Source organism: Phocoena phocoena, chromosome 6 (genome assembly GCF_963924675.1).
Source record: "Phocoena phocoena chromosome 6, mPhoPho1.1, whole genome shotgun sequence".
NCBI classification, from domain to species: domain Eukaryota; kingdom Metazoa; phylum Chordata; class Mammalia; order Artiodactyla; family Phocoenidae; genus Phocoena; species Phocoena phocoena.
The window spans coordinates 70,420,046-70,432,986 of NC_089224.1; the positions used below are offsets into that span (position 1 = coordinate 70,420,046).

General features: G+C 37.6%; 1 protein-coding gene across 1 annotated transcript in view; it reads left to right on the forward strand.

The window, feature by feature from the left end:
• RORB (RAR related orphan receptor B) overlaps window positions 1-12,941 on the forward strand; it is a 181,317-nt gene that overhangs the window by 129,297 nt on the left and 39,079 nt on the right. Inside the window, exons 2-3 of the mRNA XM_065878359.1 lie at window positions 1,888-1,973; window positions 6,144-6,285. Of these exons, the coding sequence (XP_065734431.1) occupies window positions 1,888-1,973; window positions 6,144-6,285 (228 nt within the window). The remainder of the gene's footprint in view (window positions 1-1,887; window positions 1,974-6,143; window positions 6,286-12,941) is intronic.

Below are 12,941 nucleotides of genomic sequence, written 5' to 3' on the forward strand. Positions count from 1 at the left end.
TTTATCTTTGTGAGAAGCAGAGAAACGGTTACTGAATGAAATTTCAGGAAAATCAGCTAATTTCCCGTCATCATTTCCCGAGTCACCTCAAAGGCGTCATTAACCACCTGTATCCTCAGTTTTCTCATATGAAAAATAGGGACATAACTGAATTTTTTGCTTATAAAGATGATTTGAACTTACTGCGAAATATTTAATTTAAACAAAATTTAATGTGCTCCCCTAAAGCTAAGTATTATTTTTTTAATGAAAACAATAAAAAGAGGGTTATGTCTTACATTTATTTGTTTTGTATATTCAAGGGTGAGAAACTGTAGAAAAGCATCCAAGTGGCAGATTGATGTATAAAGCATTTTGAAGCATATTTTGCATAATTATTTTAAATTGGGAGAAGGAATAGCAGATCTTCCTACTGTGTATAATTTTAACAACACTGAGAATACTATCAGTGACGTAGGAATTACTACATTCTAAATAAAGTTTATATCATGGATTCATCCATAACCTCAAAGCTTATGGCTTAAAATCATTATTCCAACAGATTCTATACACGGGTGTCTACAAGACATGACACCAAATTGCACACATGCAAAATGGAAATCCCGTGCCTCACCATATTCCACAAAGGAATTAGCTTACCAACCAACCATGTATGTCAAACCTACTATTTAATCTTACACCCAAGGCTAGGAAGCTAGAAGTCACCTTTGATTCTTCATCAATTTCCACCTCTGTATCCTTTCTTTCTTTTACCTTCTCACTTCTTCCATTGAGCTGTCTTTCTGTTTGCTTCTTCCTGTCCATTTATCCTGCCACCGATGTAATTCACGCCTTCAGCTCCTAACACCCAGGTTAGGAACAGTCTTTTAGTTAGTCTTCCATTTGTGTCTGGTTAACCTGCCAAACTCACCTTTCTAAAGTACCCAAACCATCACTTTCATCATTTCTTCATTCACTTCTTTGATTCCTTATGGCCAGTGATGTCAGGTGAAAATTCCTCTGCCTAACTCCCAAGAGCTTGATAATCTGACATCATTCCCTCTATCCAACCATATGGCCCAAGTTTCCATTAGAACCAAGTTGCTTGTCTCAGTGATCACAAGCCACAATCATTCGCGGCCTCCTTCATTCCATTCTGCTTGCAGAAATGCCTTTTGCCTTGTACTTCCTACACAATCTTCAAAATCAGAATGTCTTCATCTCCAATGAAATTATTTCAGTTCCTATTGAAGTAATAGTACCCATATGCTTTATTATTTTTTCCCCTGATATCGCCATGTATTCATTTTGTTTTATTGATTAAATTATTAGTGTCATTAGTATATCTTATCTTGTGTCAACAACCTTTATTATTTTAGTGGATATATAGATGCTTAATAAATATTGAACTGATTCATCATTGGCATTTTCACAAGTAATCATCCAACCACTTAATGTATAAAGTCACCTCCGCCCCTTCCAGTTTCCCTTATTTACTTATGTAAAATAATATTGAAATAAGGCAATGTGATCATTCTCAGTGACTTAATGTTTGAAGTGCAAAATAAGAAAACCAAAGCCACAGGTTCAAGGGATTTTTAAGTCACACTACATGAAGGTCAAGTTCAAAAAAAGGAGAAAACAGTGAAAGCAAAAGTTTAGAAAGCTTCTGGTCCCTGGTTATATTTTTTAGTTTGAGGAAAACAAAACAAACAATGGTAAATGGATGCCCTTTACTTAGAAGAAGCAGCTGGGGGCCGTTCAAATAGAACTGGGTGATCTCACAGCCCCACCCCCATCCTAGTGTCTTCAAACACTGAGCCATGGCGGGGAGAGGTGGGAAGGGAGATCGGAGGGCGAAAAGAAAACAACTCCGTAAGCTCAAAAATGTCTGTTTTCCCCTTTCAGCACAAATTGAAGTGATACCATGCAAAATTTGTGGCGATAAATCCTCTGGGATCCACTACGGAGTCATCACGTGTGAAGGCTGCAAGGTATGGGACTTTAACTCGGTACTGCCAACAGCATCCGCGTTTGCCTCAGGCATCTGTGTACTTCACAGTGCAAGAGGTGACACCTTTTGAAAGGCCTGCTAAAGGATTCTTGTGCCTGCTGCTGACACTCAGGAATTCTTGCTTGGTGGGTGGGTGGGTTGATTTTCTGTTCTTTGGCCTTTTACATTTTTGTCATTGTCTAACTCATTAGCAGGTGCTTAAAAATGGATTAACATTTAAAAGCTTCAATTATTCACATTTACAGAAATATAAATACTGATTTGCTGTTTTAACAGTTTTGTGTCCATATCACGTTTATATCAATATGAAAGGTTAAAATATTATAAGCTAATGGCCATGTGTTTATTTATCTGCTTGAGAAAGCCGTCGAGATAGCAGTTGCAATATGCATGTGATCATCCTTTATTCTCATGTTCCAGAAAAATAAAAGAAAACTGGAAGCATGGAATGTTAAAAGTGGAGCAGATAATCTCTGATCAGTTAAAAATCATCTGCCCCAACTTCATCAATGAGATCTGAGGTCTAAAGAAGATTATGTCATATGGCCAATGTCACTAATCTAGTTAGTGAGAGAACATGGCCAAAAGCATGTTTCTTTCTTTGTTTTTCATTCTCAGTCTAGTGTTCTCCTCCACAACAAATCCAACCAATTCTTCCAAAGACAAACTAATTCCTATGAGCAAGTTGATTTTTAAAACACAAAGCTGGAGGAATAGCAGTTAACATAGACTTAATCAGAAATAAGAGAAATGTGAAACTTAAGAGTAAATGTTTAAATTTAATCCTTAGAAGGAAAGAAAGGGTGAGAGACTAAATATCAAGGGAGAAATGAAAACAGTTCTGCAATTTTAAAGGGCAGTATGTAACCAGAACAAATGAAATGCAGCCATAGTCCAGGAGGGGAAAGTGATAGACTGGCAAAGTTATTGGCAAAAGCAATTATATTTTTGATCAAAGATGCAAGTAGAGTGAATCATTAATTTAAGGTCAGTAAACTGAAGGAGATGCGGCACAATCAAAAATTCTAAGAACCAACTTTAATCTTATAAGACATTCAGATATAAATGAAACAAAACGTACTGTAACTCAAATAGTCATGCTATGTGAAAAATTGGCAGTGTCTTCATAATAGTCTCAAAAATTATGATTCCTGGAATTGAAACTGGAGGGAAGAAAAGAAAAAGGACTAAATGAGAATAAAGTAGGGGAGGGATGCAGAGGGGGCAGAATAACATGAAATGTCCTAACCCATCAACATACTGACTGGCTTTAGAGGTGATTAGCAGTAATCCCATCTTTGAACATCATGAGATGTGCCTTGGGTTCTGTTCTTCTGCAGACCTATAATTAAGAATTGCATGTTATTCACCTTAATGCAATTTTTTCAACTTATCACAAGACACGTTAAAGCAAAATTACGAATCAGCAATTTTTTACCCTTCTAGAATAAGTTATTACTTCCTCTGGGCAGATAGACAGACAGTTTTCTTCATAAACACTAATAATTTTGTTATCTTTTTCTTAACTTATTTTTTTGGCCATGCCACGTGGCGTGCAGGATTTATTCCCCCAAACAGGGATTGAACCCATGCCCCCTGCAGTGGAAACACAGAGTCTTTAACAACTGGACCATCAGGGAATTCCCCTAAATACTAATAATTTTGGAATCAGACACATCTCCAGTGAAATCACTTCCACCGTGTTGGTTTATTATGCAATTTTAAGAGCTCTGGTCTAGTTTACACAGTACCCATGAAAAAATGTTTTGTAGCTCAATGTCAAAGTGGAAGTGTTTTGTGTTTCATTGTATAAAGCTGTATTTAGAAAATGTCTGCTTTCAAAATATGAGGCTATGGTCATGTTAAGGAACTAGACATTTTAAGCAGTGATTTCCAAAAAAGATTTAACTACTGAACAAATATATTCCAACAGGTCAATAGCCAAGAACGAGTATTTAGGCTCCTGTCATCTTTTCTATTTAAAGAAGGAATCCAGGATCAAAGAACTTATGCTGTTATTTTGAAGCATATTCTGAGGTTTTAGTCAAAATGATACTGTACACCACACAACTTTTTTTTATTTCATGGAAAAACCCACATTTGTAAATATGCTACATTTTTCTCCAAATAGCAAACTCAAGAAATTCCGCTCAGAATAAGATATCAATGTCAGCACATTTAGTATCAACCTCTGAATTTTCATAATACTGTTTTCAGATCCACATAAACCACCCATTTTAAGTAACATCATTTCCGCTTGTACACTTATTCAAGTTCCTTTTCATCCAATAAAAATTTAAAACAAAATCTCTTTTTCATGCTAGAAACCTCGTTTGCAGTAATGAGCAACAGATAAGCAAGAAATGTCTCACAATTAATGTCAAATTGGCCTTAAATTAGGGCTGTAGCTGTGACTTCAAAAAAGTCTCTTCTGTCAACTCCTTTGCTAAGTGGCACTTAAGAGTATCCATAGGTAAAAACCACACAATTCTTTTGTAAAATGTAAATTCCAAGTCATCTTCAATCAAGACTGATGAGCTGAGGTTACGCCTTCTGACAGCTTTCACAGTATATGAAGTACATAATTTCAACCTCTGGGGGCTTGGATGTGATCTCTTGTTTAAGGGCTCCATGAGTTCATGCAAACTGGCCAATTGGATATCTTATTTTGCCACCACTGGTTCATTAAATAAATAATACGCATGGATCTGTGGGGGCAAAACTAGCTCTTGTTGAATGGCTTGAGGATTACAACCACAAAACCAATTGGCACTCCTCTCTAAGGAGGTACTTGGCCACTCATCCTTTTCTGAGGCTTTTCATAAGGTTGGCCAAGCTCTCTGTTACAGTGCCTTGCCAAGCCATATGGAAGCCTGAGGCAAAAGGAAAATTGATAATTTTAATTCTGTTTTTATGTAAACTTTTGGGGAGTTTGCATTAATGTTGATTTGTAACATGTAAAATCAGTGTTAAAATGTTTATCCTGAGTACCACATCTTTTGGCAACCCTTAAATGTGTGACCAAGAGTCCCAGCCCTGCACTATCCTCCCATTGAAAGTTGAGGAAACTGATTGACAGAAGTCAAGTGACCTCTTCCAGGCCTCTCAGCGAGATGGGCATTGCGTGACCATCCTGGACCTTTTCTAGGCTTCCTCCTTCCGAGAGATGATAGTACAGGATATCTTTTCCTAAAATTTCTCTTGGTAAATCTATTTGTAGATCACTGCTTTGTTTGTAGCACTTTGCACTTTTGCTTTATTGTAGTTCAAGGACAAGGAGTGATGAGGGAAACTAATTAAATAAGTGAATGAATGGGTGAAGGATACTTTCATATCTCTGGAGAAAATGTTTATTTACCCCAGTAGGATTTTTGGTAAGAGAACTAAGGTGGGTGGTATCCAAAGAATTAAAAAAATAATAGACTTAGCTGTGGGTTTATTTATAAGGGTGATCTATGGTCCAAGGCAGTTCGTTTTGTACCAGAAGGACCTAAATGTACTTGCATGAAGACCTCCTAGATTGCTACAGCCTGAGGCCAAGCAGAGAGCATTCATTCAGCTTTTACTTATTGTCTGTTTTCTACTGAGCAGTTTTTATACCATATTTCCTTTATTCAAAGATGTGGTTGACTCTAAGGTACATCACTGCTTAGAAAAACAACCTTCCAGATACATTCTGGCCAAATACAAAAATTTCCAAATGGATAAAAATGCATCTTAGAAACTAGGAAGATAGTGGCGCATATTGAACCCACACTACTCAGTACCCAGAGTTCCTCACTCCAACAGCACTTGACACACTCCTGTGTTATTGTCCCCATGAAGTTCTGTCATACGTGACACTCCCCTCTGCCACTCCCTTCCCACTGCTCTCTGGGGGCAGGAACTCTGTTTTACTGTGCATAGAACAGCACGGATGTCTTTAGTACACATTGATTGAATGAATGAATGAATGATACCTTCATATCTCTGCAGAGAGTCCAAATTTTCCCCAGTAGAAACATCTGTAAGCAGTCCAAGGAGAGGTAGCCAAAGAATTTTAAAAAGTGAACTCAGTTAACGACGTTCACTGTAGAAAATGTAGCTATCATCTCTGTTAATGGTCGCTTCTTATAAATTTATCTCCCTCCCATTCTCTTTCTCCCTCTAGGGATTCTTTAGAAGGAGCCAGCAGAACAATGCCTCTTACTCCTGCCCGAGGCAGAGAAACTGTTTAATTGACAGAACCAACAGAAACCGTTGCCAACACTGCCGACTGCAGAAGTGTCTTGCCCTAGGAATGTCGAGAGATGGTAAGGCTTCGCCTTCCTACTTCTTACTTAAAGGCTTTCAAAACAGAGAGCTAGTGGGAAGCAGCCGCATAGCACGGGGAGATCAGCTCAGTGCTTTGTGACCACCTAGAGGGGTGGGATAGGGAGGGTGGGAGGGAGATGCAAGAGGGAGGAGATATGAGGATATATGTATACATACAGCTGATTCATTTTGTTATAAAGCAGAAACTAACACAGCATTGTAAAGCAATTATACTCCAGTAAAGATGTAAAAGAAAAAAGAAGGCTTTCAAATGTATGCTTTTCTTCTTTTCATTCAAAATTATTTAAATACAAGGCTGGATAACTGAAAAATAATTTTCCATTAAAAACAATTTCAGAGCCAGAAAGTATAAATAATATACTGGCTAACACGTATATGTCACTCTAGGGCAGTGACATGATTAAACAGAAATGGCTTGAATCTTATGGATGCATCAAATGGATGCTTTGCTGGAGTCTGTTTAAGCTGCTGGAAGAATTCTAGACAAAGGGATAAGAAGAAAAGAAAACCACTTGCTGGCAGTGTATTAAGAGGAAAAGTAAGAGCAAATAAATATGTAGTATTGCCTATAACATAGGAAGAAAGGAAAGACTTTTCTGTAGCTCACGGAGCAACCTGTGCTAACTAGGTTAGGTGAAAGCCACGTAGTCCTAGATCTAAAGGTTACCACTTGTCCAAGTTTGCCTGTGAATGAGGGACTTCCTGGGATGTGAGATTTTCTGAGCTAAAACTGGAAAGTCCCAGGCAGACCTGGACCACTTGGTCACTGGGTAAGTCTGACTGGTGCACAAGTTGCTTGGTATGTGGAGATGCTAAGGAACAGACCTTGCTTCTGTAGGAAGCCCAGAAGCTCCATTAATGGATGTGGACTATTCAGAGGCATGATGAAGATCAGAAAGGCTGTAGCAGAGCTCCACATCTTAGAAGGGTTCTGTAGATGGTTTCACGCCCAATCCAAATGGGTGGCTTGGCACCCCAACTGAACTTCTTAGATTAATGAAAGAGGACAAATAAACTCACACAAAGAATTTCATCTAGCTTTGTGTCCATTTTTAAGTTTTCATCTAAACGAATTCTTTCCCCACTGACGTTGGCTGTAGCACTCCTGTACTGGGTTATGAGCAGCCCTGTGTCCTGGGGCCATTTCTGTCTTGTTCCCACTGTACCCTCAGGGTCTGGTTAAAAGGAGGCACCTAAGTGTTTGTTGAATGAATCATGGAATTCTCTTTTACCCAGAGCCTGAGACACAGACAAAGCCCCTGATACTCATTCTCTTTACGTGGATCACTGTGGATTCTGTGTCTCTGGTCACACTCCCTGGAATGAAGTTCAAGGCAGTGTGGACCAAAAAAGAAAAAAAAAAAAAAAAAAAGAAATACTTCTAGATTTTAAAGAAATATAGATAATTGGCATGCACTATCTCTTGGTATAAAGGGATTTTATGAGTTATTGAATTAAATGTGGGCCTTTTAGTCATTTGAATAAATTTAACTCTGCATAGATGGTACCTAAACGTATACACTGTTTACTTCTTAGCTTGCGTTCTCCAGATAGTTGCATCTTGAATTTTTGTTTACCATTTCTCTAATTTCCAACCCATATAAACTTGTCTTACACAAAAGTATACCAATGAGATATATTTAACCCCCAAAATAAAAAGAATCTGACGTTGAGCCTTCCAGTTTATAGGTAGCTTCTAAAGCTACAAGATGTAGGTTTCCAAAACTTTTCTATGTATTAGCTGATTTTGTTTGTTTTGTTTTTCTAGATTTGCTAATCACATACATTTACTCGTAGGGTAAATTTGTAGCCCTGTGTACTTGCACATAACTAAAGTGAAGAAAGTGGAGGGTGGAGGTTAAATGGTTTTCAGAATTTCTTTAGTGAAGTTCTGTGGGAATTCGAGTTGATAATTTTGCACTTCATTTCTGTAATATGGAGTCAGCATAATAATTGACAGTATCTGAAGAGTTTCACTAATAATTCTACAGAGAGACTAAGCCATTGAGTATTTGCCTTTGTTGCTTCTTCCTACAATAAAAGGAAGTATCTATTTGGAAAGAGAGATCATGTGGGTCTGTGCTGGTGAACAGTCATGAGCAAGGGATGGGCATATGGTCCAAGGCAGATTCAGTGACGTCAGCCCACAAAATCTAAGAGGTTGTCTGAATCTCATGACATAAAAGAAATATATTGTAGGGGTGGGGGTGGGGACGTGGGGATCGTTTATGGATAGAGCCGCAGTCTATTCTCAAGGGGGAGGAAATTTACTACAGCATAAACTTCTGTGCAAGAAAAAGCAAGATAGTATCTAAGGATGCTGAGGATTAAGGATAATGATCCATCTTAATTTTAGGTCCAGAGACAATCTTGAGGCTTCCGGGGACATCTTTCAAAATGCCCCCTAAGCATGGCTTGTGTCAGATTAATGGTGAGGAGAAATGCTCAGGAGTGATAGTAGTAGCTGGGAATGAGGAGAAGAGGCTTCAGCAGAAGAAAAACATGATTCTGTCTATGGGAAAACAAATTCTTCTTTACTGTTTATATAGAGGAAGTTTGTTATAGGCCTTGAATATATAGGGTACTTTAAACTAAATAAGTCACACTAATACCTGGGAAGCTAAACAGGTTTTATCTTCTATTGATAAGTAATGCCTAGTATGTGGTATCAAAGGATTATGAAGCCCTGAGGTTATGGTTAATTAGCTATGTCTAGTAAGGGCTCAAGAGTAAGAGGTAGTATGTGTCCTGCCACTAATTTATTATACCTACCTTCTACTGACGAAGCAGATATTTTCAAAGTGCTTTAGCAGTAGTACCAGTAGCCAAGGTAAGATGCCCTCACACCTAACTTCTATATACACACCACCCAGCTTCCCTCAGACATAAAGTAGCATCTTCATTTTAATATTTGCATTTGTTTTCTGTCAGTTATGCCTGGGTCCAAGAATATTTACTTCACCATACCTGGTCACTAAAACAATGAGACTGCTAGCTAGTAGATGGCTTGATATAACTGTTGACTCCGCTGGACTTTCATTCTCTCCTGAATTTCAGCTTCTATAGTGGCGTATTAGTCATGGGAGAGAATGAGTAGACAACAAACTCAGCAGTAACAAATTTGTTCGAATTTAGCATTGGCAAAGAATCAAAAGTCAAATCCACTTGGAATACATACACATGTGTTTATGTGTATAAAAAGGTGAAGGTATTGCATGTATACGTGTGTGTGAAGTGACGGCATACGTATGTGCACTGAATCTTCTCCACCATTGTATTTATTTCTTTTTTTAACTGGACCCTTCACAAATGTTAGTTGCCGGAATCTTCAGTGTGAGGTGTAGTAGCACTACCAAAAAAAAACACAGAAAATATTTTGGCATCAATAGGAAGATATTGCACCCCAAAAAACGCATTATACTCACCTTGCAATAATGAAGTATGTGTCCTCCTAAGTGACATGCCTCTATGAAAAAATGGAAGCTGCCCTACACGGGCAGGTGTCACAGATTTAGCTTCTTGTTATCCAGAATGGTATGGTCCAGTATGGTATCCACGTGTTGCTATTTAAATTTCAGTTTAGATTTATTACAATTAAATAAAATTTAAAGTTTAGTTCTTCAGTCACACTAGCTATATTTCAAGTGCTCAAAGCCACATGTGCCTTGTGGCTACCATATTGGAAAGTGCAGGGAACATTCCATAATCACAGGAAGTTCTGTTGGAGAAGTGAAGGGGAAGAGAGAGAATGTTTTAAAATTATGAATAGGGTTGGGTAGACTGAATCCGATTTTTTTCTACAAATCTTAAAGCACTATAAAAAGGCATAGCCTTGAAATTTTAAAGTTAAATTAAGACTAGTTTCCTTGATAAGTAGTGAGATATAAACATAAAGCATTTCACAGCCAAAGATAGTAAGATAAAATAATTTCCAAAAGGCCTATGGAAAGTCATAGATGATAGTTCTACAACGGGGTTCCTCTTGATACCAAAAACATGTGTCTAGTTGTCATGTGGTAGGAAGCAGAAATCTTTGAAGAAGCATCATCTTTGTTGTATAGTTACTCCAAAAACTTCCATTCCATTTAGAATCCCACAATTCAAATAGATATGAAAAGATTTCCAATACTTTTGCGTAAAATGGTTCTTTGCTAGTGTGGGATCAAAATGAGGGTTGAGAGCATATCATGAGCAAATACTATCATCACTGAATATTTATAAAGCACTTGCAATGTATACAAATTGTGCCAGTTTCTTTGAGAGCTAGCAGTTTAACAAGAGGCTGTCTCCATACTCAAGTGAATCTCATTAACAGAATAATTCAAGTTTGAGAGGGTCAAACACGTAAACTATGTGCCATTCTGATTAATGGGTAGTGGTAAGAAGAATGCAAATACTTGAAAATATAATAGAAATATAGCCTTTGTTAAAATAGGCCCATGAAGTCATTTGTAGAGACGTGGATGGACCTAGAGACTGTCATACAGAGTGAAGTTAAGTCAGAAAGAGAAAAACAACTATCATATATTAACGCATATATGTGGAATCTAGAAAAATGGTACAGATGAACCGGTTTGCAAGGTAGAAATAGAGACACAGATGTAGAGAACAAACGCGTGGACACCAAGGGGGGAAAGCGGGGGTGGGGGGTGGGATGAATTGGGAGATTGGGATTGACATATATACACTAATATGTGTAAAATAGATAAGTAATAAGAACCTGCTGTATAATAAACAAATGAAATTGAAAACAGGCCCATGAATACAATAAATGTATTTACAAATAATGACAAGAAATTATTTTTATATCAGGAAAGTTCAGAAACTTTATTTTGCCAAGTACTATAATTATTTCCCAAATATGTCACCACTTTTATTACAGGAAGGGGCATAAAACTGAAACACTGGCTCACCAGTGTTTCTGAAATGAACGGAAAATTGATTCTAAAATAGTATTATAGTCATTGTCGGCAAAGTCCTTGATTTAGGATGAAGCCTGATAATTCCAAAATGTTGTGGAGCTTTAAGTTTTTTCTTTGAAAATATTTAAATTGCTCAGTGACTTGATAAGTCAGTTTTTTTTGGAAGAGGCATAACTATTCACCATTGAGTGGGTTTTCGGGTGTTTACAGGGCAAAGAGCTTGGCAGCATACTTATTTGACACTGTTAGCTTTGATTGTGAGGTCTTATGGTTAACAGCAGAATTCTGAACCTAAAATTGTTCAGTATAGGGTCTTGACTGGGCTCGTTTCCGTATCTGCTGTCAGCTACAGGTCAGTTCTACAGCTCTCCTGTTTGTAGTTGGCCTTGCCTGAGATGGTTCTGCTCTGTTTCACATATCTTATCCTTCAGCAAACTAGTGTAGGCATGTCCTTTTCATGGTGGAGCACTCAATCACACAAGCACTTTTTAAGCCTCTGTTTGTGTCACATTTGTCAATATCCCATTGCTCCAGAGCAGATCACATGACCCTGAGTCAAGGGGATGGAGCAGGATGCCTGCACAGAATGAAAGGGCACTGCAAATTTACATGGGGTAGAGCAGGCAAATAGGCAAGAAGCATCAGGGTTACTGACGCAGTCAACCTACTACAATGTGTATTTCACCTAAAGTGTATAGAAATCTAAAGCAAAGTTTAGGTTTGGAAAAAGGTTTAAAAAGAGCGACTACATTTTTGTCTCCATGTCAGAAGAGTTCCTCGTTCTTAATTTTTTCTCCCTATAAATTTTAAATGAATAAATGCAAAACTATTCTACTAAAGTAAGTCAGAAAGTAGGTCTACTCCAGCCAAAACAAAAATCTTAACCTACAGCAGTAGACATAAATTTTGGATTCACCTCTCTATCTCTGTCACAAAGAGCTGTTCCGAATCTACAGGAATGCACATGACAGGGGGTGAGCGAATGGAGAAGCATGAGACATTTCTTGGGGGGAAAAAGTTTTTTCTGAATCAAAACTTACCATGATTTATTTTTTCGTATACTAAAAGGGTTTTTTTTTCCCCCCTAGAGAATGATATAGAGTAAATTATTTGGAATGATAAAGATAGAAAGCTTTCTCTAAAAGCAACTACAGAATTCTGTCCGTGGACAAGCTGAAAATACCACTACAGTTAGGAAGCAGATATATTTGTCTCTGAGAAACAGAATTTAATGCCCTGTCTCTACAAAGTTAAACACAGTGATTCAAAACCCTATAAATTCCATACATATTTGTTAGCATAGGTATTTGTTTTTCTCTTTCTGACTTACTTCACTCTGTATGACAGACTCTATGTCCATCTACCTCACTACACATAACTCAATTTCATTTCTTTTTATAGCTGAGTTATATTCCATTCTATATATGTGCCACATCTTCTTTATCCATAGCCACATAGCACAGGGAGATCAGCTCGGTGCTTTGTGTCCACCTAGAGGGGTGGGATAGGGAGGGTGGGAGGCAGACACAAGAGGGAAAAGATATGGGTATGTATGTATATGTATAGCTGATTCACTTTGTTATAAAGCAGAAACTGACACACCATTGTAAAGCAATTATACTCCAATAAAGATGTTAAAAAAATAGAAAAAAAAAGAAAGGAACAAAATCATTAAAAAAATACCTATAAAAATGACAGCTGAGGTGGCATGG